The sequence below is a fragment of the Hyperoodon ampullatus genome, assembly GCF_949752795.1.
Source record: "Hyperoodon ampullatus genome assembly, chromosome: 2".
Classification (NCBI taxonomy): Eukaryota; Metazoa; Chordata; class Mammalia; order Artiodactyla; family Ziphiidae; genus Hyperoodon; species Hyperoodon ampullatus.
Window position 1 is genome coordinate 180,505,735 of NC_136915.1, and position 27,691 is coordinate 180,533,425.

General features: G+C 38.1%; 1 protein-coding gene and 1 pseudogene across 3 annotated transcripts in view; one reads left to right on the top strand and one right to left on the bottom strand.

The window, feature by feature from the left end:
- Window positions 1-5,359: 5,359 nt before the first annotated feature.
- LOC307048747 (serpin B4-like) lies at window positions 5,360-7,905 on the bottom strand (annotated as a pseudogene). Its single transcript has 3 exons — window positions 7,886-7,905; window positions 7,189-7,339; window positions 5,360-6,168 (listed from the first exon to the last, which is right to left on the bottom strand). The product of its transcript is annotated as a serpin B4-like (transcript).
- A 422-nt stretch (window positions 7,906-8,327) lies between these two features.
- The window catches only part of EPRS1 (glutamyl-prolyl-tRNA synthetase 1), a gene marked incomplete at its 5' end in the record, with an annotated part of 66,076 nt that continues 46,712 nt past the window's right edge, over window positions 8,328-27,691 (top strand). For both annotated transcript variants that reach the window (XM_079696786.1, XM_079696785.1), the window contains 10 exons: window positions 8,328-8,373; window positions 12,104-12,188; window positions 15,438-15,537; window positions 16,400-16,556; window positions 17,843-17,982; window positions 19,258-19,352; window positions 22,885-23,011; window positions 23,708-23,900; window positions 25,720-25,891; window positions 27,301-27,534. In XM_079696786.1, coding sequence (XP_079552912.1) covers window positions 8,328-8,373; window positions 12,104-12,188; window positions 15,438-15,537; window positions 16,400-16,556; window positions 17,843-17,982; window positions 19,258-19,352; window positions 22,885-23,011; window positions 23,708-23,900; window positions 25,720-25,891; window positions 27,301-27,534 — 1,349 coding nt within the window. The remainder of the gene's footprint in view (window positions 8,374-12,103; window positions 12,189-15,437; window positions 15,538-16,399; window positions 16,557-17,842; window positions 17,983-19,257; window positions 19,353-22,884; window positions 23,012-23,707; window positions 23,901-25,719; window positions 25,892-27,300; window positions 27,535-27,691) is intronic.

Sequence of the window (27,691 nt, forward strand, 5' to 3'; positions counted from 1 at the left end):
TTTTTTAAAAAGCCAAATCTAGTAATGCCACTCACTTCCTCAAAAATCTTTTATGGCTTCCTATTGCCCTTAGGATAAAATGCAAGTTCATTACAATGACATATGAACCTCCTGATGTTATAGCATCTTCCTTCTCCAGGATCACCTCTGTTCACTAACCCATACTCCAGCCATGCTCAACCATTTAAAGTTCCCCCCAAATACCATGTTTTCTCTCACCTTGGCCTCCACTTATTCCATCATTCATTTACTCAACAAATATTTTTTGAGCACCTGCTGTATGTTAGGCATGGTTCTAGGTATTGAACATTCAACAGTGGACATAAGTCTGTTCCTTTGTTGAGCTCATGTTCTTGTGAAGCAATACAGATAATAAGTAAATGAAATTATTTTAGATTGTGGAAAATGCTGTAGAGGAACTCAAGCAGGAAGATGAGCTGGGAAGCGGCGGAGGCAGGGGCGGGGGGCGGGAAGAAGATATCCGGTAGATAAAGTGGGGATGTCTTCTCTGAAGAGGTGATGTCTGAGCCAAAAACTGGATGGAAAGAGGTCAACCATATCGAGAGCTGGGATTATTAGTGGGAATAATAAGCACACTGTCTCTGGGAAGAGAAAGGAGAAAAGCAAACACAGAAAGGAAGCCAGAGTAGGCGGAAGTAAGGTGAACAAAGAGAGGAGTGTTATAAAGTGAGGTCGGGGAGGCAGGCAGGTGCCACATCATCAAAACCTTTTTTTTTTTTTTTTAATTTTAAGGGTTGAGGGAAAATGAGAGTGACTATTGAAAGGTACAGAGCTTTTTTTGGGGGGTGATGAAATGTTCTAAAATTGATTGTGGTAAGGATTGGATGATTCTGAATATACTAAAAGGCATTGAATTGTACTCTGTAAATGGGTGAATTGTATGGTATGTGAATTATATTTTAATGAAGCTGTTAGAAAAAAATAGCCACATGTGGCTAGCATCTACTATACTGTATAGCACTTCCCTATATCCTCTTTCTGGTTTATCAACAATTTTAAGAACCACTCACATCTCCAGCAAGACATTTCAGCTGATAAATGAAAAGGGGTCAAAAGGTACAAAGTTCCAGTTATAAAATGAATGTCATGGGGATGTAATGTACAGTATGGGGACTATAGTTAAAATACTGTACTGCCTATTTGAAAGTCCCTAGGAGAGTAGATTTTAAAAGTTCTCATCACAAGAAAAAATATTTGTAATTATGTAAAATGACAGATATTAAGTAGACTTATTGTGGTGATCATTTTGTGATATATACAATATTGGTATCATTTTCAAAAACACCTCAACTAAGCCCCAGATTTATAATATGCAACTGCTACAGGATATTGACATCTAGGCATCTAACAAAAATCTCAAAACACAGTCTGGGACCAAAGACTTTGCCAAACCTGTTTTCCCACCTGTCTTCCCTTCTTAAGATGATGTAACCATCCACCCAGGCATCCAACTGAAATCTAGCAATAAAACTAGACATACCTGCTTCCAGCATCTTATCTCCACCCCTCCCGCAGCATCTTATTGGTTACCATCAATTCTACCTCCCAGATATGCCTGAAACGTGTTCTCTATTCTCAATTCTCATTTCCACTGCCTTCATCTTCTCTCATATGGACTTAACACCTTAACTGATCTTTCTACCATCAGTTCTGCCCACTCCAGTCCACCTGCTCTGCTACTGTCAAAGGCATCCTTATAAGATGCAATCCTCATCCTATCTCTCATTGCTACTTAAAACTCTTCGATGACTTCCTATCATAGGATAAAATCTTCCTCATCATGATATGTAGAACTCTTCATAATTTAGGCTCTGCCTACCTTCCAGCCTTTTAATCTCGAATTGCCAAAGTATTTTACATTCTGGCCATAATGAACTAGTCAAAGTTTTCCAAATACACACAGCTTCCAAATATATGCAGCTTCCAAATACACCCAGGTTTTAGCTCGTGTTCTCCTCTGCATTTTTTTTTCCATCCCCTAGATGGGTTATCTCTTACTGGAAGCTTTCCTTTACTATTCTCTCCTCCCTCCCCCATTCACCATGGATAATCATTTTCCATCTTCTTAGCTACCTTTGTACTTTGTGCAAACATTTATTATTTTTACTCTCATTTCCAAAATGTTTTTAGAATGAACATATTTTTTCTATAGCTGCATGTATCCCCCTGTATAGTAATTTTTATTTATCTCTTTTTCACCTATAAGACTAGGCTCCTGAGGGCAGGGACTTTGTCTTTCATCTCCATATATCCTGTTCATGTACAAAATAATAAGGGTTAGTATGTTGTCTGAATCTCAGTAGATGCTGAAAATACCTATTCTTGACTTAAAAAAAAAATCCTGTTAACCTAAGAATAGAAGCAATTTTCCTTAACTGGATAATGAGTATCTATAAGAAACCAGCAGCAAACACTATTCTTCATAGTGAAATAGTGACATTCTCACTAAACTCAATAACCAGACAGATATGCTTTTCTTCAACATTATCACCACTCCTATTCAGTGTTATTCTGGAAGTCCTAAACAATGAAAGAGATAAGCCTTCAGAGATACAAATGTTGCATAGAAAGAAAAAAAAATATCTATCTAGAAAACTCAGCATAACTAAAAAAACCTCTTGGAACAAATAAAAGCATTTAACAGATAGTGACATTAAGATCTAAGACACTTACTGCTGTGTCTCGCTTTCCTGAATGCAGGTTTCTTTTTTGTATAACACAACTCTACACCCTTTTTATTGTTTTTATTGATGACATCCCTTTCCTTGATGATTCCATGCTTCTCAGAATCAGTGATCTGGGGATGTAATGCTCAGCATGGTGACTATAATCTGGGACTGGGAAGAATAATAAAACTGGAAAACTCTAAACAACTGGAATAGGTATCATTACTTCGTAGCACTAATCTCACCAGTAAACAGTCCCATTCTCTTCTGAACTCTTAAAGCATCTCTGGACTCAACCAGTCATTGGGCCCCTGGAATGTTCTGCTTTGTATTGCAGTCCTTTTAGAAACTTCTGTTCTGTTTGGCAGTAGTAGATGTACTGAATGACAGAGATGGGACTAAAATGATCTCAAAAGTTAAAATTTAGCAATATTTTAAAAGAGAATACTGGCTCCTTCAAATCCTTTGTGCATCAAGATAAGGGTAAACTGATACATGCAGGGTCTTATATTAGATAACTGGAGGATGGAGAACTCTGGGGATTTTCATTGTTTATAATCTTACTATGAGTCAACAATTTAATGTGGCTGTAAAAAGCTAGTATGGTGTATGTTAATAGCACTGTAATGGGCAAAATAAGAGAAGCAATGCTTCTGCCTTTGCTCTGCCCTGATCACACCGCACCCAGAATGTTTTGTTCAGTTCTGAGTATCCCATTTTATTTTATTTATTTTTTTAATAAATTTATTTTATTTATTTATTTTTGGCTGCACTGTGTCTTCGTTGCTGCGCGTGGGCTTTCTCTAGTTGCAGCGAGCAGGGGCTACTCTTCATTGTGGTGCACGGGCTTCTCATTTCTGTGGCTTCTCTCGTGGTTGTGGAGCACGGGCTCTAGAGCGCAGACTCAGTAGCTGTGGCGCACGGGCTTAGTTGCTCGGCGGCATGTGGGATCTTCCCGGACCTGGGCTCGAACCTGTGTCCCCTGCATTGGCAGGTGGATTCTTAACCACTGCGGCACCAGGGAAGCCCTGAGTATCCCATTTTAAAAGGCATACTGAGTAGCAGGAGTATGTATGGAGGAGGACAGCCGGGATAGTTTAAAACTATCACTTGAAGGAGACATCTATCCTGGAGAGCAAAGGAATGGGAGACATCATGACAGCCTTCAGTACATGAGAGATGGTCATGTGGAGGATTCTAAGCCTGTAAGCCTCAGAGGAGAGTGGATAGAGGTACAAAAAAGCAGATTTAGGTGCGTCTAATAGTAATAGGTGTTTAGAAAGAGGGAGCTGTCTTGGACAGTATTAAGTTCCTCATCACTGAAGGTGTTCAAAAACAGATTATTTGGTTATTCATTTGTTGAATAAATGATACCAGGATCCTCTGTATCCCTAGTGCATTATATGGTAGAAGACCATATAATGGTCAGTATGACCAATCAGTATGAAAAGAACCTTGAAAAGAGATCCAAGGAGTTCTCAGCAAATAAACAGAAGTATCTAACAAAAGATGATTTAAGACTACCCTGATTTCAAGTAGAACATTTTGTCTAATTTACTGACTGAGATATAACATCAGTAGAGAATATGAGGCTGAACAGGTTATGGGACCAACTTTACAAGCCTTTTTGTGTTTGTATATATGTTTAAAAGACAATCTGTAAAGATGATGTTTGAAAGGTGATAGATAAGAAAATCCAAGATTAGCAAAAAAAAAAAAAAAAAGCTAAAGACATCAAAAGAAGGTGAAGGTATATTCAGATCTCAGATTTGAATAAGAAGTTGGTCATGAAAACCTGGGCGAAAATTATTTCAGGCAAAGGGAATGTGCAAACGATAAAAGGTGTGAAACAAGGGTACAGTCTGCAGGAAACTTATAATACAAAAGACAAAACAGGCAATTACAGTATAAAATGATAAGTCTGAAACAGTGATATGTTAACAATGCAATGATAATAAAAGGTATAAGTTGTGCTAGTATTTTCTCTTTTTTGTTTTGATTTGAGTCAGTCATTGTTTTACTGATAATTTACTTTATAAAATAAAAAATAGGCATTTAAGGGCCCCAGATATAACCTAAATGAAAAGAAATGTAGGTGTCCAAGTTAACAAGTTTGGAGAGCAGGTGTAATTTGGTTTGGTTCATTTAAAACAGGTCACATACAGAACAATATTTCAAATTTAGAAGCTAACAGTACTGAAATATCCCCTTACCTTATCTTAAAGTTGAACATTTTGTCCAAAGGGAATTTTTTTTTTTTTTTTTTTTTTTTTTTTGTGGTACGCAGGCCTCTCACTGTTGTGGCCTCTCTGGTTGCAGAGCACAGGCTCTGGATGTGCAGGCTCAGCGGCCATGGCTCACGGGCCCAGCCGCTCAGCGGCATATGGGATCTTCCCAGACTGGGGCACGAACCCGTGTCCCCTGCATCAGCAGGCGGACTCTCAACCGCTGCGCCACCAAGGAAGCCCCAAAGGGAATTTTAATGGGACAAAAAGAGGGTTTCTCTTGTGTGTAGAGAGAGATTGCATGATATTCTATTTCAACTATTAAATTCTTAGTGATGACTATATTAGAAAGGAAAATGAATCAAAGAGAACCTATTATTTCTAGCGATCAATTTACTGGAACAACTCTGTGATCTTTTCCCAAAAGTAGTGACAGGCTAATAGCATCTAAGGGAAAGAAGCTCTGCCAAAGAAGATGATGCCGTTGGTTTTACTGTGCTTGATAAAGAGAAAGGGTAATCACAATAGAAATGTTCATAAATTGGTAATGATGCTAGAACAGTTTCCACACCAGTGGCAGCTGCAGCCTCCATGCTCTCCTCAGTCACCTCCACATAGAACTTGTGCAGGATTTTACACACCATGGTGCCTGAGAAGTCGGTGTCCTACTGACTGAAGGTGTCCACCATCTCCATGGCTCCCAGCATGGCCTTGAGGTCCTAGCTCTCTTCCATTTTGAACTGAAGTAAGTACAAATCCACATCACTCTTGTTCATGTTCTGTGAGCTTGCCCAGGCTCTTAATTTCTCAGTGGTGAGTTTACCCTCAAGCTCCTGCAGACCATTTACTTCATTTGGCAGCAGCAAAGTCATGCTTGGATCAGCAAATCATGCTTGCTTTGTACGGTATTTCCGGGATCTTGGCTTGCACATCCTTCAGGAAGGTGAAGTGAAGGGTCTTGCTTTGTTTCATCATCTGCATGGATTCGCTCACATCCTTGTTCAGCCAAGAGTCTCCTTCTTCAGTATTTTCTTTATCAAGGTCCTGGTCCCACTGCCCTTTGTAATAGACTATGTCCACCAGAGCCAGGATGGCAGAGCTGCTGAGAGATCCCTTGGGAAATGGATCCTTGATTTTTTTTCATTCGTTTGGCTTTCCACCCAGGAATTAATCTTTTTACTTTCTTCTACAGCATTTACAAAACCAGCATATTCCACACTGACTAGGTAAAATTTCCTAACATTATTCAAGTACTCCTAAAGAAATCGATACATCATTTCTCCTTAGAGTCTGTTGGTGATATTCAGTTCAATATTTATCAGTGGTTTCTTTCATTCAGAAGCTTTCGAAATTGGGGATGCACATTTCCCGACTTTTCAGCATGATCTATTGTAGCTCTTAATTTTGTGTTCATTAAAGTAAAGGACCTTAATTTTGAATGAAGTGTTTTCTCAGGCTTCTACACAGAGCAGGCCTAAGGCTGATAAGATACTGACAGAAAAAGAAAATATTGTCCTCTTTTGACTTTATGAACTTATGAAACAGATCAAATGCAAATTGTGTGTTTGCTTCACTGAGTCATGTGCTAGTACTTTCAAACTAAAGACCTATTATGCTTTTAATTTTTTGATCTGTATTTTCTTCACCTCAAGCTTTTCTTTTCCACGAATTACTGAACTGCAGAATTTTTGCCTATAAATATTTTAAAATAGAATATACCTTTTAAACTTAAAAACAATACATATTCACTAAGTGACTATTCACTGTCTTCACAGTACACATAAACGTTTTCATAGTGCTTTCCTCAGCAGTTATGAAGAAAAATAAGTTATCCACAAACACCATTTTCTTTTTCAGTGTCTGCTAAATATGGCACATATCATGACAACATTTGTAATTACAGTTCACTGCACTACCTTCTATAAGAAAGAGGCACAGCCAAGAGTAGAGAACTGTTATCAATGACACTATGATAAACATGATTTACTGTATACAGTAAGATGCTGAAGAATGTTTAAACTTTGTAGTAGCCAGTCTCCAAAGATTGCCCATCTATTAGTTTCCCAGAGGGCTGTCACAAATGACCACAAACTTGGTGGCTTAAAGCAACAGAAATTTATTCACTCACAGTTCTGGAGGTCAGAAGTCAGAAATCAAGGTGTTGTACATTTTTCTTTTGAAAGAACTGAGGAAACATGAGAGAAACCTCCCCCATCCCCAGTGTAACCATGGCTGTTGGTCTACATGCTTCCAGGACTTTTTTTGTGTTTACATACAGTGCCCCCCAACAGTATGATCTCTGGTGGCCTGGGCCTGCAGTGGCTTGAAGCAGGGTTTCGGTTCCCGGCCAGAGACTGAGGTTGGGTCACAGAGCGCCAAATCGTAGCAAGTAGACCGGTGGTCAGTGACAAAACCCTGGCCGTTCGGCTTTGCAGAAAAGAATTCCCACAAAGACAGAAAGTAGTGAAACAAGTGAAGTGTTTATTAGGACGAAAATAGTATAGTACATGTGGATAGACACATGGGAGGACTGAGAGAGAAAGAGAGAGAGAGAGAGGGGGGGGGGGGGGGAGAGAGAGAGAGAGAGAGAGAGAGAGAGAGAGAGAGAGAGAGTCGTGCCATTGTGGTACTTTAAATCACTAATAAGGGGCATTTCTTCCGGGTTCCCTTTGGCCAATCATTTTGATTCTCCTGGTTCTGAGTCCATGTTTGGTTTATCTCACGGTCCTCCCATGTGCACACGCATCTCTCAGCCAAGATGGATGCCAGCGAAGAGGCCTATGGGTAGCTTGGCGTCACTCCCCTTTTGACCTCCAAGGAGCTCTCTAGTCGGAAAAGTCTCCTCGACTTCGAGAAGGAGAAGTAGGTGGTCTCTTATCTTTTACCTGCGCAGGGCCCAGCCTCCTCTCTTGACTGCCCTGCTATTGGTACTTCGGCGTTTCTGTCCACAGGGAACGAACTCCAATTGCTCACCCTAGGGGCGGGGCGCCCATCTACCTCCTGCCTCAAGTATACCACCCGTTTGTGGGTTTTGTTTTGGGCTTCCGGTGAACGCCCATCACACTGCAGAAACCGTCTTACCACTTACGTTTCTCGCTTTACGAACTGTCGAAAACTGTCGTGCGTTTCAGCGTCTCTCCCCCTTCAGCGTCTTGAAACTCCACGTTGGCTCTCGTGACCCTAGATGCCCGGGGCAGGGTCGAAGGTCCCCGAAGCAGCCGCCAGACGGCTGCGGCGGGCGGTGATGACGCACTGTGCTGTGCGCCAAGACGCTGGCTGCGGCGCGGGGGAGGGGCGAAGGCTTCCGCAGCGTCAGGCGTGCGCACACGTTGCACCGTCTCGCCTTGGGCGAGTCGGGGGTGTTTTTGGGTGGCAGGGCAGGCGCACTGACAGGTAGACCGGCGGAGCAGTGCAGATGGCGACGCTCTGTCTGACTGTGAATTCGGGAGACCCTCCGTTGGGTAAGGGCCCGGGGCCGCCAACCTGTGTGGGTTGCATCAGCCCGGGAGGGTGCGGGGCGGGGAAAGTCGCCGCGCCCAGGCTTTGCGCAGTGATGGTCACGGTCTGGGAGGTTAGGCCTGCCTCTCACCCCCGAAGTGTACACGGGGTAGGCTCCGCGCCCCTCGCCCTCTGTTCCTGGCAGGTGGATCTGCTCCTGAAGACGTTTTTCTGGGGCGTGGAGGTGGGTGCTGTGTGAGCCGGGGCAGGGCCACCCGAGGCTCAGCTTCGGACCTTCTCTCCCAGAGGGATGACTCCCAGCTTACTCTCCTCTCCCTTTTAGAAATGATGTCTCCTGGAGACCGAGCACCGGACGTAGAAATAACATTTTTAAAACTTGAAATCCCATTACTTCGCTCCCCCTCTTTTAGCGTTTTCCCCTAAATCCACTTATCTTTACCTCCCTTCCTTCGTCCTCAGAAAAGATCTTCAACCCCCTTGACTTAACTTTTCTTTACGTTTCATTGGGTTCAAAGGGAACGAGGAAGATGGTCGTAGAAGCATTTAAAATTTTAACCGAAGTTACATTTATATTAATTAAAGGTGGAAGGGTGATTGCTGGAACACCCAAGTACACTGCGGACTGATGGGGTTGGTTTACTACACATCCGATGGAGGTAGTAAACGTCAGAGAAAAGGTCGGACTTGTCATCTTCCTGATACATCTTAAATTCGATTTGGAATTGCATTTTCAACGTGGTGAAGGTTACTGTGGATAGATAGCTTAGACTTTCTGCTGTTTTTTTTTTCTATTTCAGAAATTACACAAAATAATCAGTTTATTGAGCTCATATTTGTTAATGCATTTCTTAACATATGCATGCAAGTACTTCTTTAATGTTTGAGAGGCCTAGACTTTTAGATGCAGTTGCCCACATAGGGCTGATGATTACTCAGTACATTCTCATTACAGGGTGTTTTGAGTCTGCTGGAACAAAAAACACAATTTAATAGCCATTTAAAATACTTTAAAAAATGATAATGTTTTAGCATATTGGTTCCAGTTAATTATGGGCTAACCTCACACAAATCAATGAACTCTGAAAGAACTGGGTTTGACTCTGCAGTTGGAAAGCACTAGACAGTGTGACCTCATGGTTAAGGGCAACGACACTTGGTTTGTGGAGACCAGGTCCATCCTGACTGCCACTTACTAGTTGTGGAACCTTGGCAGGTTCCTTGTTTGGCATCTCCCACTGTTTCCTTGTTTGAGAAACACGGAATAATATCTCCCACATACAGTTGCTTGCCAGAATCAAATGAGACTGCAGGTCAAGTTCCTGACACACTGTAAACACTCAATAAATAGCTGTAGTTTTTACTGATGTAATTTAGAAAATCATCCTGAGTATGATAGATCTGTTTCCTTAGTGAATTATAATACTGAGAATCACATCTGCCAGTATTCTGGAAGAGGGTCTTAAAGAAATTTGTTGTCATTATGAACTGTAGACCAATTATAGAATATATGTTTCTATTTGCTTCTCTTCTCCTTTTTTTGTTTTTGATTTAATTGTTCCCAATTGTTTAATTCAAATACATTCTATTTTAAAATAATCAATATAATTAGATGAAACATTCAGAAAAACAGATTGCATTGTGAGAATTTCCCTTATTTGATATGCATTCACCATTTTTTTTAATGTTAAAATAAGTTCACACTTAAAAAAGTATAAGAATAGAACAAAGAACATTTTTTCTCCAGTGCCTTTGGAGAGCATACTGCAGATAAGGATGCTTCAACACCCCAGAATACTCCAATATACATCTCTCTTAAGTAAGAAAACTCTATATGACCTCACAGGACCATTAAAATCAGGAAATACACATTGATACAATTCATCCATCTCCGTAGTGCAAGGATCAAAATCTAGGATCATACCTTGCACCTACTCATCACGTCTCCCCAGTTTCTTTCAATCTGGGATGGTTTTTTCAGTCTTTCATAGGTTTAACCTCTCTGGAGATTACAGGCCACTTACTTAAAGAATGCCCCCTGATCAGGTGTTTCATGATCCCTCATGACTAGATTCAGGCTACAGATCTTTGGCAGAAATAGCATAGAAACAATTCATTGTTCTTCATTGCAGCCCAATAACTGGTACCTGATTTTTCCCATTACTGATGATCTAATCTTGGGTACTTAAGATGGTGTCTGACAGCTTTCCCCACTGCAGAGTTTTCCGTTTTGCAGTTAACGGGCATTTTGTGGGGAGATGCTCTGAGACCATGTAAACATTTCACTCCCCATCAAACCTTTACCCACTGGTTTCAGCATCCGTTGGTGCTTCCTCCCCAACTTGATTATGATTAAGATGATGCCAGATGGTGACCTTCCATTCTGCTGTTCTTTCCACATGCATTAGTTGGCATTTTTTTGTGAGAAGATCTTCTTCTCGTTTAAAAAATTCATAGCAAAATATACTTAATAGGTTATACTCCGAATTATTTTTCATTTTGTTTTTAAAGTTAAACATTTTTATTTTTAAAATTAGTTTTATTGAGTTATAACTTGCATATAATAAAGTTTGCCAATTTTAAGTTGTAAAGTGACTGACAGATGTGTACAGTGTGTAACCACCAAAATAATGAAATAAAATATTTCCCTCACTTCAGAAAGTTCCCTCATGCCCCTCTGCAGTCAGTCCCCTTCCCCCATCTCTGGCCCTTGATAGTCACTGATCTGCTTTCTGCCACTATTTTTTTTTTCCTTTTCCTAGAACTTCATATACATTGAGTTGTATCAAACTATTGTACGTAGGATAGTTCTTTGAGATTCATCTATCTTGTTGCCTGTATAGGAATTCAGTTTCAAAATTTGCTGTATAGGATTCTTTGGTGTCGGTACTCTAAAACTTGGATTATTTACTTTAGTGGTTAAATTGGCCCTATTTACCAGTGGGAGCCCCTCCAAGCAGACCTCTGTGTCCTTTTGGCATATCTCTTATCATTCTTTGAGTACTTCTTGCTTTCTGGCACAATGAAATTTTCCAGGTTTATCTTGTACCTTCCCTACCACAGCCCTGTCTCCAGTGGAGCATGGTATTTAGAAACCAGTATCTGGTTACTAGTTGTCCATCTTAGATAAATTAAGGACAACAGATTAATGAATATTTAGTAAACTTTATGATGTGTTGAGAGGCACATATCACTGTTTCAGAATATGAGCTCTGGACTGCCGTAGACCTGTGTTCAAATCCTGACTGCCACATATTAATCAAGGACTTGGGCAAGTTATTTAACCCCTCCAAGCCTCAGTTTTCTCTTCTATAAAACAGAGATAAAGGTGCCTACCTCTTAAGGTTACTACAAAGATAAAAATAATAATGAATGTAAGGCATTTAGCACAGTCCCTACCACATAGTAATCACTCTAATACTATAAACAATAGCTTTTATACAATGAACTATTCTAATTTCTTCTTTTCTCCTGAGAGAGAGAAAGATTAATTTCAGTGTCCCTAACTGGACACTGAGTATATTCAAAAGCAGTTGGATTATGCCAGGGATTGGTTTCTGGTTTGTTACTTCTCCAAGACCAGAAGGCCATACTTTGCGTCTGCAGACTCCAGGGAAAAATGTTTACTCCTTGCAGGTCTTAATACTGGTTTGTTGACTCATCCTCATTGCTTTATGATCCAGGTTTTAAATACCACATTGTTTATAAAGAGAAATCTTTTCATCTCATTTTTAGGAGCTTTGTTGGCAGTAGAACATGTGAAAGACAACGTCAGCATTTCTGTTGAAGAAGGGAAAGAGAATATTCTTCGTGTATCTGAGTAAGTGCTTTTATATCTTGGTTTTCAGTACTGAACAGCATTTTAAAAATATTTAGGGTTAAATGTTGTATGCTTGTTTTACTTGCTAACTGGTAAATGGTCCCTAAAAAGAAATATACTTTCTTCCTCATTCTAAAAGAACTATATTCAGAGACATATCTGTCAGCATACTATCTGATCACATATCTAATCTGTCAGAAAGAAACTAGAGATGTACAGAAGGATTTATGTATATGGGTTTTTAATTCTGTTGTAATGTATTCTGGTGGAAAATTGGAAGTTTTTAAAATCAGTAATAATAGGAAATAAATTTGGTAAGTCCACAGCATAGAATATTAGGCATCTGTGAAAAAAAGGCTTATGAAGAATTTTTAATGATGGATATGTTCATAATCTAATGTTAGTAAAAAAGCAAGACATAAATGTAAAATTACATATCTACAAAGAAAAAAATGAGAAGTATACAGCACTTTTAATATTATTTCATTCTGAGTTTTGGAATTGTGGGGTTGTTTTTTTATTTATTTATTTATTTATTTTTTTTGCGTTACGCGGGCCTCTCACCGTTGCGGCCTCTCCTGTTGCGGAGCACAGGCTCCGGGCACGCAGGCCCAGTGGCCATGGCTCACGGGTCCAGCTGCTCCGCGGCATGTGGGGTCCTCCCGGACCAGGGCACGAACCTGCGTCCCCTGCATCGGCAGGCGGACTCCCAACCACTGCACCACCAGGGAAGCCCTGTGGGGTTGTTTTTTTCTTTTTCCTTCTGTGTTTTCAAAATTTTCTGTAATGAGCATATACTGTATGTTCTTGATTAAGATGGATTATTTAGGGCTTCCCTGGTGGCGCAGTGGTTGAGAGTCTGCCTGCCGATGCAGGGGACATGGGTTCGTGCCCCGGTCTGGGAAGATCCCACATGCCGCGGAGCGGCTGGGCCTGTGAGCCATGGCCGCTGAGCCTGCACGTCCGGAGCCTGTGCTCCGCAATGGGAGAGGCCACTACAGTGAGAGGCCCTCGAACCGCAAAAAAAAAAGAGATGGATTATTTACATCCCGGATATAGGGAAGATTGCATGCCCTTGGACTTATCTCTTTCTTTTGGAACCCACTGAAAAGAATTTAAAAGAACTGGGAAGGGAAACATTCTCTTGTTTAACAAAACTAAGGAATAAACACAACCTGGTTTCAGATCCTTTTAAGAATATTTTGCCAGATCGTGAAATTTGGACCAAATTGAAAGAGGGTTTCAAGGGTATTCTCAAGCAGGATGCAGAATTCTGTAATGGTTTAAATGGTCTATAATAAACTGACAGAAAGACTTGTATTGGGGAAGGGCAACGTATGCAAAACACTCACTCACACAAATGCACCCTCCACTCCCCGTGTCCTCCTTCCTCCCACTGCAGTTGCATCAGTCACCATTTAGTGTTTACACTGGGAGGGTCCTGTAAGTTGTATTCACTGCTGAGCCACATACTATGATTGCTCTTCATGTACAATTTTTACTTTTCCGTGGAATTATTGTTGTTTGCTTTGTTCTCTTCTGAAGCCTTTCTGATTCCTATCTTTTCTGTGTGACTTCAGGAAGTTTGTGGACATCTTCCCTTAGGATTCAGTATTTAGAAATTTCACAGTAATATGCTTTAGTCTGGATCTGTTTTTCATCTGTTCTTCTGGGTGCTTGATTGCTCCCTTTAATGTGGAAACTTAGAAATCCTCTTTTGGGGAATTAGAAAATTTTTTCTTTGATAACTTTCCATTTCCTGTTCTTTATGTGGATGCTGGGATTAGTCCTCTTATTTTCTTAAAGTGTCACCTTCACTTTCCTTTTTTTTTTTCATTTTTCCTCACTTTCTGGAGAGTTCTTCAACTTTTTTATCCCATTTTTCTATTGAGTTTTCCGTTTTTGCTGTTACATTTTTTGTATCTAAGCTTTCTGTTATTTATTATCTAGATATAGTATCCTGTTCTTATTTTATGATTGCACTATGTTTTTTCATTGCTCAGAGGAAATTTATTCACTTACTTTTAAAGTTTTCTATTTCTTGATTTGTTCAGTTTACATCTGTGTGTTTGTTTTGGTTGCTACCTTTTAAATTAAAGGCTTTCTTCAGATATTTGGTAACTCCTTATGGTTTTCTTAGATTTTGACTGGGAGAGTAAAACTATTTACAAGTTCTGAACTCCAAGGTGAGCCTATCATTTCTGAGCTTTACTCTGAGCTGCTCATTTGAAGGAACTTCTGGTATTAGTATCCTTGGTTCTTTTCTTCCTGGGTGGATCAGATTATCCAGAGAAGACTTTCAGTCTCCTGTTCGGAAGGTGAAGGAGAGCTGGTGCCAGAATATTTTGGGAGCTGAGGGTGGGAAGAAGGCTGAGGATCTCAGCATCCAGTATACGTGTATTCTTTTATTCTCCCTGTTACCTCTATAGCCCAACTTGCAGCTGTGCCAGATTTCCCCCATTTGAGAGAACCTCTGTTTTAGTCTTTAGAGAATAAGGCTCCGGTTTTTGCCAGGATTGGGTAAGGGGAGTAGTCAAGCTCTGCAGCATAGGGTTTGGAGCTGTGTTTCTGACTGATTTTTAAGTAGACTTTCAACCAAGCCTCCTTATTTTAGTCCCAATTCACTCTCACTTCCAAGGATACCTGGTTTCATTGATTCGTAAAGTCTTTAGAGGATCCTAAAATTTAAATTGGGTTGGTTTTCAGCTTTGTCCACTGTCCAGTTAAGATTCAGTTTTTTCAGGCCTATTAACTCCATCTGCTTTCTAGCTTCTGAAATTTTACTGCTATTGTCTCTTCTCCTTAGTCTCTTTTTCCTTATAGGAGCAGTTTTGATGAGGTTTGATCTACCATGTTTACCTGCAGGTTGATAAAACCAGCTTCTTTATGACGGTATATCCTTGGCTTCATTGCCTTGATTTATTTTAAATCACTTTATTCTCGATATCCCAGTTTTCATATTTTCACCACTGAATAGACATGTAGAAACCAATAGTTAGAAAGATAAAACATGATATAGTCTACTCTGAAGTGAATTATTGGATTTAGCTGAACATCCCAAAACAAATTAGAATTTGATAGAACAGAGTAAAGAACAAATTAGATCTATTTTTTTTTACTATACTAGAAAATACATGGTATATATTTGTATCTTACTATAAGATTTCTATTTTTACATTTTTTATAAGTCTCGTGACTTACTGATTTGCTAGAGCCACAGTAAGACATTATCTCATGCTTATATTCTAGAAATGTGGTATTCACGGATATAAATTCCATACTTCGCTACTTGGCTAGAATTGCAACTACAGCTGGGCTGTATGGCTCTAACCTGTTGGAACATACTGAGGTAAGGAATGAACGTTTTCTTGGGTGTGTTTTATTTTGTTTTGATTTAGGCTTTGGCTCTTTTGCGAACTTCATTTTATTGTTGGCTTATGGACTGTTACTCTATTTAAGGATATTAACAGAGTGTTAATCGGAGACCAAGTTAAGGAATTCTCATCTGTTTTTATTTTCAGACAAAAAGTCTTAGCTCCTCAGTTTGCACTTTCAAACCCATACCAGCTGTTGAGTCATTTAGTGCTGTCTTCCTCTTCCTGGACTTCTAGAATTTCATAGCTGGATGTGACTGCAAAGGTCATCTTATGCTCTTACGCAGCTTTCTTACCTGGCAGATGAGGCAGCAGTTCTTGAAAAGTTACAAGGGCCCAGGGTCACACACATTTTCCTTTTTAAGTATATACCTTATAACTATAGCAGTAGTAGATTAGTTTGCAATACGGCACTTTAGATGCCTTTTTTTCCCCTGTTTGTAGTCAGCTCTAACTTTCCTAAATCATACAAAATTCAGAATACAAAGAATAGTTTGCAAGTATTTACTTTTAAATTTCGCAAGTGGATGGATCTGTTTGGCTGGGTCTGTCTGTTGCATCGGTCAGGCTCGTTATTCCTTCCTGCTTCCAGTTCTCATATTTTCCTTTTTCTTCCCTGAAGTGCCTCTTCACACCCCTGCAAAAAAAAAAAAGAAAAAGAAAACATAGAAAAATAACCATATGTGTTTAAGTGCCAGTTTAGATCCCAGGCAATCACAGTTAAATCCACGTAATGGTAAATTCTGTAATTGAGATGAGACAGGCATGGTTCTAACTGAGGTTGTTTGTTTGCTTGTTTGTTTAAATCTAAACCTTGGGATGCATTTCTTTTCACAGATTGATCACTGGTTGGAGTTTAGTGCTACAAAATTGTCTTCATGTGATTTGTTTACTTCTGCAATCAACGAACTCAATCATTGCCTGTCTCTGAGAACATACTTAGTTGGAAACTCCTTGAGCTTAGCAGATTTATGTGTTTGGGCCACCCTAAAAGGTATCAGTAATTCTTCTTGAAGAATTTCTATTTTAATTATTTAATATTTTGCTGGATAACAGGTACATTTATTTCTACGTATATGAGCATCTATCTACCTAATGGCAGTCACTTAGAACTTTCTCACAAAGGAATGACCTCCCTGGCTATTTTTTCCTCTCCGGTTACAGGAATTCCCCATCCTCTGCTGTCCCTGGAGGTTGGCCCCGTCTTGCTACTGCAGCTCCTCTCTTGCCTTTGGAGCTGGCCTTGTTCCTCATCCCATTTATGTCAGCACCTTTCTTGTCTCAGCCATTACTTAACTCCAGTTACTGTTGTTTCTGGTTGTTCAGCATGTGTGTGTGGGGCGGGGTGAGCTGGAGTTGTTTCTCTGGGAGGTCACTTTTTCCATATTCTATGAGTAGTCAGAATATGGGATTGATGAGAGGCACAAAGGGGGCTTGAATTTTGTTAGTTTATTAAAAAAAAAAAAAAAACCTACAGCAAATATGCCAAAATGTTTTATCATTCTTTAAATCTGGGTTATGTGAGCGTTTTTAAAATTTCTTTAATGTACTCTGTACCTTTTTTTTGGGCCACGCCCCATGGCTTGCAGGATCTTAGTTCCCCGACCAGGGATACTGAACCTGCGCCCTCAGCCGTGAAAACGTGGAGTCCTAACCACTGGGCCACCAGAGGACTCCGTCTCTGTACTTTTTTCTGTGGCTTAACCTTTTCTCCAAATTAAATTAAATTGTTATAATAATAACCAACGTAAAATGAAGGACTTTCCTAGTTAGAACTTTTCATCTGTAGGTTTATGACATTTTGGTCTTTTGATTTTTGAGTTAATGTTCATAAAAGGAAGATAATATCTTATGGAGGTAGCTTTGTGATGCTAAAGAATTATGTAAACTTTCCTTCAGTACCATTTTTGATATTACAACTGAAGTTAAGAGCTACTTGATCTTGATTTTTATTTTGTTCTCTAGCTGATCCACTTAAAGCTTTTCCTCAATTATGAAACATAGCATTGGCCTTCTAGTGGGTGTGTGGCAGTGGTGAGGGCAGGATTTAGGATTCACTCTAGTGAATTGAAATGAAAAAATATTTTAAATTAATTTTTGTGAATTCTTAAAATATGTTGAAGTATTAGAAATCACTTCCATGTGTACCCAGATTTTTAAACTTGCATTATAGAAGCACAGCTTTGAGCCGTCTCATTTACTTAAGTTAACCATGACTGGAACTTATGCTTTTGGATTTGCAGATATGTTGAATGGTTTTAAAATTATGTTTGCTAATAGGAAATGCTGCATGGCAGGAACAGTTGGAACAGAGCAAAACTCCAGTTCATGTAAAACGCTGGTTTGGTTTTCTTGAAGCCCAGCAGGCCTTCCAGTCAGTAGGTACCAAGTGGAATATTTCAACAACCAAAGCTAAAGTGGTAAGCCTTTAAAATTTTTTTTAATGCTCACATCTTGTCTGCCTGAGATCTTAAATCTGAAAAGAAAATTATGTTCATAGTTTGGTTGGTTTTTTTTTTTCCTGATCAATTAAAAAGGATCTTCTTGGAAGAGTTTGTCATTGTTGAGTCTTGGCTTGCCTTTAACTGCTTGCCTACATTAAGGCTTAATCTTCATAATTATATTTCTAGATGATTATGATCATCCAGTGTGTGTCCCTTAGGAAATCCAAAGTCCAAGTAACTAAAATTATTTTATAACTATACCATCTTCTCTTCCTCCCAGATTTTCTATTCTCTGGCTTTTGAACCATTGTGACCTTTGAGTCCTGGGGTTCTGTAGAGCCTTTTTGTTGATTCTGTAGGAAGATGTGACATTGAATACAGTAGAAAAAGGCCTTTCCCCCAACTAGAGTCACTCTACTTAGATCTGTTTACATATTACAGAGAATATGTTTACATATTTACGTATTAAAACTTTTACTCCAATGCAGTACAATTTGAAAACTGTTGTCTGCTTGGGTAAAGACACCACAGTCACCTCAGTTGTTCTGAGAAAGTATGCACCACTTTCCACCTCTAACTGGTCAACAAGTTCCATTATTACTTCTTGTATCTATAGATTTGTTTTCTGTCTCCACTGCTGTTGATTTTTATTGAGGCCTTATTACCCCCAGCTTGTTTAAAGACCATAATCTCATCACTGAACTTCCTTTTTCTTTTGGTCTCTTCTTTTTTCTCGTTGAGACTTTGCACTGTACTGGGTATAGTTTTAGAAAATACAGATAAGTAATTCCATACCCCTGAGGATTCCCCATTTCCAGAAACATAAAAGTCAATCTTATAAAGGCCTTCATGTTTTGGACTTAATCGACTGTCAGCGTCTTGCCTACCCACTCAACATGCATTCCTAACATTGCACTGTTCTTCCCTGACTTTGAGTCTTACCTGTGCTGTTATTCCTTTTCTTAGAATGACTGCCCTTGTATACTCTCCATCTGATACATATGCATTTATTTTTCAAGGTGCAGCTTGGTTCTTGCCTTCTTTTAAGCATTTTCCTGATGACCCTAAATGCTGTTGGTTAACTTCAACTGATTTTGAATCTTCAAGTGCAGGGACAGTATTCTAGCCAATTTTTTCTCATAACCATGCTTGGTGCATAGTGGGTACTGAGTAAGTATTTGTTGAATGAATTTATTCTTAAACATTTAACCATGTAACTATTTTTGTTGTTGTTGTTGTTCTGCTTTTCAGGTACCTGAGAAAAAGCAAGATGTTGGGAAATTTGTTGAGCTTCCAGGTGCTGAGATGGGAAAGGTTACCGTCAGATTTCCTCCAGAGGCTAGTGGGTAAGAAAATATAACTTATAATTGGACACATTTAGTGGAAAAGCTTTAAGAGAGTTATCAAATACTTTAAAAATCAATAGGTTAATATATAGAAGGAAATAAGTAAGATTTTAATTGTGGGAGTTAAAATTCTAAACATCTTAATAGTTTTTAAATTATTGATAGTTAATTTATAAAAAGTTTGTAGTTTTCGCTTATTAAAGCGATAGGAAAAATAACATTTTAATTTTATTCCAGGCAGAATTTTAATTGTAAATAGAAAAACATCCATTAATAGAAAGGCTTAAGTTTTATTTACATTTTGAGATTTTGGGGGTATCTTCTAATAAGGGCTTGTATTTGTACCCTGAGCAATCCTTTCAGTTAGCAGAAGAAGTTATGGTAGATGTATTTTAAGTTATTTTTTTTCCCAAATAAAGTAAATGGAGTCCTGAAAAGCCCATTCCTATTCATTTGTTTCCACTATTAGTAGGTTTCAAAACCCTTTTCACTCTTGGCAGCCGTAGAAAATGATAATATATGACTAGCTTGTTAGGGAAAAGGACTGCTCTGGCTGGAGCCACCGGCATGGGTCTGCCTGGGTCCTTGCCCAGCATTCCCCAAGGCTGAGGGCAGTCTCTGCCTTTGCACATGTCAGTCTCTGTGACTCATGCTGGACGAACTTTGTAAAAGAACCCTTCCAGTGATGCTAATATAATAAAATGCCTTTTGTTAAAGCAGTTAGCCTCAGGAACTTAGCCATTGGGAAAGTATTGTGCCATATTTTACACATGAGATGGGTTTCTTTCCCAAATTTTGTTTAATTTCAGATTTTGTGTTCTATAGCCAAATTCTTACCCATCTGTGTTAAATGGAGTATGTAGACAGTAGGAAGTGGCAGATAAGGAAACAGTTTTATTTTAGCTGTTCTTAATGTAGTTCTTCACAAGCTATTTTATAAGTGCCATTAACAGCAAGCCAGTTTTAGAATTCCACATTTTCTCTCTGCTTTTCTAAGTTTGCCGATTTAGGTGGTGAAATAAAGGACAGGTAGAAGGAGATGAAAGGGAAATAACGGTTCTGGGAAATACACAGACTGAATCATTAAATGATTGATAGCTAAGTGGAGTCAGTCATAAATCATACTTATTTTACATAGTTTAATTCCCTCCGATATCCTGGGTCCCTACCACCCAATATTCTGCTCTTGTGTTCTTGGTGTGAGAGGTCATGGTTGTTCCGTTGGGTAGTGACTTTAATGGTTTGATAAAAGCTAGTTTTTTAGCCATGGCTGTTTATAGCTATGCCATTTGAACATTTGTCCCTTTTGAATCTTTTTATATTTTCTGTCACTATCACTTCTTGGAATAGTGAGCTCCTCATATTTATTATTTACTGTATAAAATATGTTTATTGTGAGTTATGTCATTTCAGTCCAACAGTTGAATACAGTTTTGGAATTTGGAATATAAGTCAGTGTTCAGGTTTAAAAACACTCATAATTTTGATCATATCTCCTTATACTGCAAAACAAGTTTTCTTTAATTCATTTTTTAATCATTTTTTTCCTGTCTCTTTCATGAAGGCCAGAAGGCTTGAATTTTGCCTTTTATTCGTATTCATAGCTAACACATAGATAGCACCTGTTATGTGCAGGTACTTACCAAGCACTTTACATATAGTAACTTGTTTAATCCTGTCATCCCTGTGAAGAAGGCACTGTTATTATCTCCAGCTTTCCAAATGGTTTCAGAAACTGATTCATACAACGTTTTAGCAACTTGCCAAATCCAAACCTACGCTGTCTGGCTCTAGAATCCATATGACTAAAAATTATATGCCTATGTCTGTTTTGTGTGGGAAAAGCCCAATATAGCATCAGTACTAACTAATGCAGCATGGAACATAGTTTTCTTCAGCTCTCCTGATGTAGTTGTCTCTTGAGCCAATTATTTTACTTATCTTGTGATAAATATTTTATAGCTTTTCTGAGGTTTAGAATTGTTAGAATTGCACACATTATTTTAGATTCAGAGATAGTATCTTAAAGTGTAATTTGATTTCATCACACCTCTTAAGGGTAATTCCTGTATGTAAAGCACATTAACTGTCAATTAGTAGGTAGTCAGTGATTATTAGTCTTCTTTTTTCTCTTCTTAACATGTTATCGGGTGTAACACTTTCAGTGAAAACTGCACAAAGTATTTCTGCTTCGTTTTCAGAACTCACAGTCCTTTGTTTTACTTTTAATAAACTTTAAATTTTAGAGTAGTTTTAGATTTATAGGAATATTGCAGGAAAAAAAACCTCCCAAACTTCCCTTGTACCTGTACCCAGTTTTCCCTAATGTTAATTAACATCTTACATTACTATGGTACCTTTGTCACAATTAATGAACCAATATTGATATATAGTTATTACCTAAACTCCATACTTTTTTGGATTTCATTAGTTCTTCCCTAATGTCCTTTTTCTCTTCCAGGATCTCATCTGGGATGCTACTTATGGTGCTTTATTTTATGCAGAAAGTTTTGAATAACCCTAAATGCATTGCATTGTACTTGTCTGCATTAACCTATGCATATAAACTCTTTGAAATTGAATCATTGACCTAGAATGCTGTGTGACTATGTAAAGAAATAGACTGATTTTAGAAGTGATATAAAGACATATCATTGTACTTTTCCCTCCCCTCTTGATATCAACTGAGATCAGAGGTGTGCATGAAACTAGGTGACTGTAGAGCAGTGCAACTGTGGCTGCTGTTATTGATGAAAAGTGTATTTTCAACAATAGTGGTTTAGGATATTGCTTTTTACCCACTTCATTGATAGAGGAGGATGTTGATATGTAATAGTATTAACAGTGCCTCTGATTTATTTTATTCTATGTAATGGTCAGCTGCCCATAGAACAGAATAGTGTTTTCACAGGTTGTGATCTGTGGAATATTGGTACTGGATGAGACCTTCAAGATCATTTAGTTAAAATCTTTTCGTTTTGGCTTCTGAGAAAACTAAAGCCTAGAGAAGTAAAGTGCTTTCTTGTGGCTTTCTAATTCTCATGTGCTCTTCTATTTAATTGTCACAGTCACAGTGGCATCCTCAGAGGTGCTTCTGTCTTGTTTGCAATGGACGGGTTCCCAGTTCTCAGTAGCATCTGGTCTTAGTAAAGATCCACTGTTGTGTAGCATTGCAAACAGTTTTGGAAGCAGTTTTCCTCTAACTAAATTACCTTTCATTCCTCAGTTAAAAAAAAAAAAAAAAAAGGAAATAGAGATTAGCCTTAAGGTTGTAATGTTTGTAAATAACTTATTCCTTTGTGAGAGTTTACATACGAAATTGTTTCTTATGATTATTTTATAAATGTTGTAGTCTTTTTTTCTTCCTCAGGGGCAGATTTTCTATTACAGTACTTCTTGTTAGCAAATAAAATAAGACTGGAATACCAACTAGCAGGATTTTTGTTTAGTTCTCATCTCCTCAAAAAGGTTAAGTTTAAGTATTTAGTTAAAACATGTTAATGAGTTTCTTTGTAAAATGTTTTTGTTTTAGTTACTTACACATTGGGCATGCAAAAGCTGCTCTTCTGAACCAGCACTACCAGGTTAACTTTAAAGGGAAACTGATCATGAGATTTGATGACACAAATCCTGAAAAAGAAAAGGAAGATTTTGAGAAGGTAATTAAAGGTGTAGTGATGACCCTTTGTCAGTAAAGTTGATTAAAATTAGAGGGTGACCTGGTACCTTCATGGTATGAAAATAAATTAAGTTTGTTCTCATAGCTGCTTCTTTTGCTCATCTATATAGTCTTTGCCTGAGACCTAAGCCAAGAATTGTTGAGCTCCCATACCAAAAAACTTCAGTTTATTTTTTTCCTCCTCAACTGTTGTAGAATTTACTTAAGTGTTACATTTTCCTACAAGTATCATTTAAATTAATTGGTCACTAGAGGCAGGTTTCCTTTTTGTCATATAATTTTTGAATGAAATGAACACTAAGTAGGTATTGGAAAATGTGAAGGTTTCCTAGCCTCTTATATCATCTGTTTAGAAGCACTGTAATATATTCAAAGAGAGGGCAAATAATTGTCAGCATGACCAATAATAATCAGCTTTTCCAGAATAAATGGAAAGCACCATGAGATCAGCTTTCTCAGCTGAAAATTTGGAGGCTAGCATAATGAATATCTCTTTCTTTTTTTTTTTTTTTTCTTTTCTTTTCTGATCTAATACCATACAACTTCCACAGCCATTTCCAGGCTCTGTAAGACTGATGGTGTATTATTACATTTGCCCAAATGCAGTGTCAAGGATTGAAAATACACAAGAAAATGCAAAAGATAAACTGATGGTTATTTTGGATTCTTACTGCAGGTTATCTTGGAAGATGTTGCAATGTTGCATATCAAACCAGATCAATTTACTTACACCTCGGATCATTTTGAAACTATAATGAAATATGCAGAGAAGCTAATTCAGGAAGGGAAGGCTTATGTGGATGATACTCCTGCTGAGCAGATGAAAGCAGAACGTGAGCAGAGGATGGAATCCAAACATAGAGAAAACTGTAAGGCACATTCAGTGTTTTATATTTTATCGATATTCTTCTTATATTCTGCTTCAGTAGAAAATGATTTCTGGGAAAGATGCTGGTTTGAAACATATTTGGAAATGTTTCATATGTTAATTCATCTCTTAGAAATCTTTTCTCTTTCTCTACCATCTTTACATTGTTATTACTTTGTTAGCATGTGTGTGCCCTCAGCATCTCCCTTGTTACCTGTAGTCTTTTCCACTGCATTCACTCCATGTGATTCCTTCTGCAGCTTTTTGTAGTTCTCTCAATTTAAATACTTAGCCTTTCTAATTAGAATGTTTGATGATAATGTTAGCCATACCCAAATCTTCCTGTCAGCATGTGAGTAAATGTGAATATAATATGTAAGCTTGATGCTACCCTATGTCTGAAATATCACTTAACAAAGAAGTATATCTTTGTTATTACTTGTTCCTGAGCATCTGAATCTGGCTATTTTTATTCTGTAATTATGTTCCAGAACTTCCACACTACTATACTTAAATTTTTTTTTAAGTTTTTTTAATCTTATTATCCGGTCTTTTCTTAGTATATATATATATATTTTTTTTTAATTAATTAATTAATTTATTTTTGGCTGTGTTGGGTCTTCGTTGCTGCACACGGGCTTTCTCTAGTTGTGGCGAGTGGGGGCTACTCTTCGTTGTGGTTCACATGCTTCTCATTGTGGTGGCTTCTCTTGTTGTGGAGCACGGGCTCTAGGCGTGCGGCTTCAGTAGTTGTGGCTCGTGAGCTCTAGAGCACAGGCTCAGTAGCTGTGACACACAGGCTGAGTTGCTCTGCGGCATGTGGGATCTTCCTAGACCAGGGATCGAACCCGTGTCCCCTGCATTGGCAGGCAGATTCTTAACCACTGCTCCACCAGGGAAGCCCTATACTTAAATCTTGAGTGTCACGTTTGGGAAGTGTAGTAAATTCAAAATGTTATGGAAGTCTGTCTTTTTTTTTTTTTTTTACCCCCTTTTAAATGTTTCTCTACATTTTCAGAGGTAGTTAACAACTGGACTTTTAGACCTAACCTGATTCTTTGAGAGCAGGTAAAGTGTCCATCGTATCTTCAGTAGATTCCACAGAGAATCATTGTTTAACTGTTCTTTCTTATTCATATGGGGCAGGTACCTACCTGACATAGGTAGGACCGTAGTCAGTGGGGATATAGAGTTTTTTCCCTGGGATAAACTTGTATCACTGTTTCTATCATCTCTCATTTGGGGGGATCCAAGAGTATCCTGCTTTCTTCTGGAATGACTGAAGGTGCTTTTGGGGAGCTGAGGGGCTCAGGCTCTCAGCCAGAGATGTGTTCTTTAGATGGGCATGTGCTGCAGTACCAATGCCTGGGCCGGGTCAAACCGGTCTGTCCCTTGGGTGTGAGGTGGCAAAGGAACAGAACGCTTCTGCTTCCAACACCCAGTGTTAAATTGGAGGGGGCGACTGACCGGCCAGTTGTGCCATGATGGGAACATGGAAAACACTGGCCGAGAGAAGCCTTCAGGCCTTAGACGTCATCTCTTACGCTTCATCAGTGCTACATCAGTGGAATGTATTGACTTCTAAAACATATAGAGAGTACGTTTCCTAAGTGTTTTGTGGAATTTTTTCATTAAAAAAACAATGCATTTACTCTTGATATCAGATATTGGAACTATTATGGTACTTTTAAACTAGTGTAGTGTGCTTATAAAATCAGAATGTGAAAATTTCTGTCAAATTATAAGGCTGTTAAAATAATTTGGATTCAACCAGATTAGTAATACATTAGATAAACTATAGTATAACTATCATTTTATAGCTGTTGAGAAGAATCTACAAATGTGGGAAGAAATGAAAAAAGGAAGCCAGTTTGGTCAGTCCTGCTGTTTGCGAGCAAAAATTGACATGAGTAGTAACAATGGGTGCATGAGGGACCCAACGCTTTATCGCTGCAAAATTCAGCCACACCCAAGAACTGGAAATAAATACAAGTAGGTGTATTTCATTCATTATGCTCGGTAGCTTACTATGCTTTTGCTTTGATGCTTCTGTAAACATGGAGTAGGGAGTAGCTGTAGAATAGTCAAGAGATCTGGATCTTTGTTCATTCATGGCCTTTGGTAAAGCATGTAGCCTCTCGTTACTTACCTATCAATTAATGTTATACTAGGTTATGTCTAAGATCATTTCCATCTATAAAAGTCCTTGAGTCTGCCTAAAGTTGAATTTTATGTATTGATCAGGTATACTGTGATGTGTTTCTTTAGATGAAGACACTTCTTTTCCTATTATAAACTTTGATTCTGCTAGACAAAACTTTATTTGTAAACATGATAGAAGATTTAAAGAAATATGAACAAGAAAGTATCGTGTTTTTTCTAATTTTGGTTAGTTTTCTGTGTGGTTTTCAGCTTAATAGATTTTTTTTTCTTTAAATCTCGCCCACCTGACCATTAATTTATAAAGTAACCATAGAATATATTTTCTTATACTCTGAAAAAGCCTACTACATACAAATGCTGAATTGTAACTTCTGAAGAGATTGGTGAATGTAAATATTTCCTGAGTAGCTAATGTAACTTTCTTTAAACTTGTGGGTACAGGTATGTGTATCTGTATTTGGACAAACACTTCATATGTGTATATATATGTCTTTCATTTTTAACAGGGCAATTGCTCCTTGTTTACTAAACAGATACTTGGCATACATTTGGAAAAGTGAATTTGGATACACATTTTCAGTATCAGATAATTGCAAAGCATAGTGCAGCAGCATCTTAATGAAGTTGTATCCTAAAAATTAGAAGTCATAATGCAGTAATATATTTTTAAAAATTCAAATGGAAACTGCAGATGTGTTGTGTACATTATTTTAGACAGAAATTGTTTTTAAGACTATTCCATCTTAAATGGAATTTTAATCAACCTAATAATTTTCTTCTCTTTTACTTGACAGAGAAGGAAACATTCTATTCTTGAATGCATTTACTTACGAAAGTATTAAACCTAGAGATTTACTTGAGTGTAGGATTATTTAAGATATTGAAAAGCTAAATTCCCTTGAAATTATTATTGCTTCTTACAATGATATACATTGGCCATTACAGGAATATGATTATAGAATTCACTGCACCAGTATCCAATTATCTGTTAAATTGCGTATTTGCTTTTTTGTTTGAATATTGAGTGGGTAATTGATTCGTTGTCCTCAAAGTCTGATTTAAAAAAATGTTTTGATGTACTTTGAATATTATGAGTCATAACACCTGTTGGTTTTTAAGGAATTCTTACCTTGTAAAGAATTATGTTTTAAATTAGTACGGCTGCTTATAATGCCTAATCTAAGGTGAAAAGGGTAAAATCCTTCACTGATTTTCAACATATTCACTTTTTTTCCTAGTGTTTATCCGACATATGATTTTGCCTGCCCCATAGTTGACAGCATTGAAGGTGTTACACATGCCCTGAGAACAACAGAATACCATGACAGAGATGAACAGTTTTACTGGATTATTGAAGCTTTAGGCCTAAGAAAACCATACATTTGGGAATATAGTCGGCTAAATCTCAACAACACAGTGCTATCCAAAAGAAAGCTCACATGGTTTGTCAATGAAGGACTAGTAGATGGATGGTATGTTTGCTGTTATCTAAAATTTTGAGAGGAAGTCAGGACATGGTATATCACTAATTTTTAAACTGCTTTGAGGGGTGGGGAGGGTGAATGGGAGGGGTTGAAATGGATAGGGCTATAGGGTTTCTGGTCCTTCTCTTTATTTTATCCAGGTTCT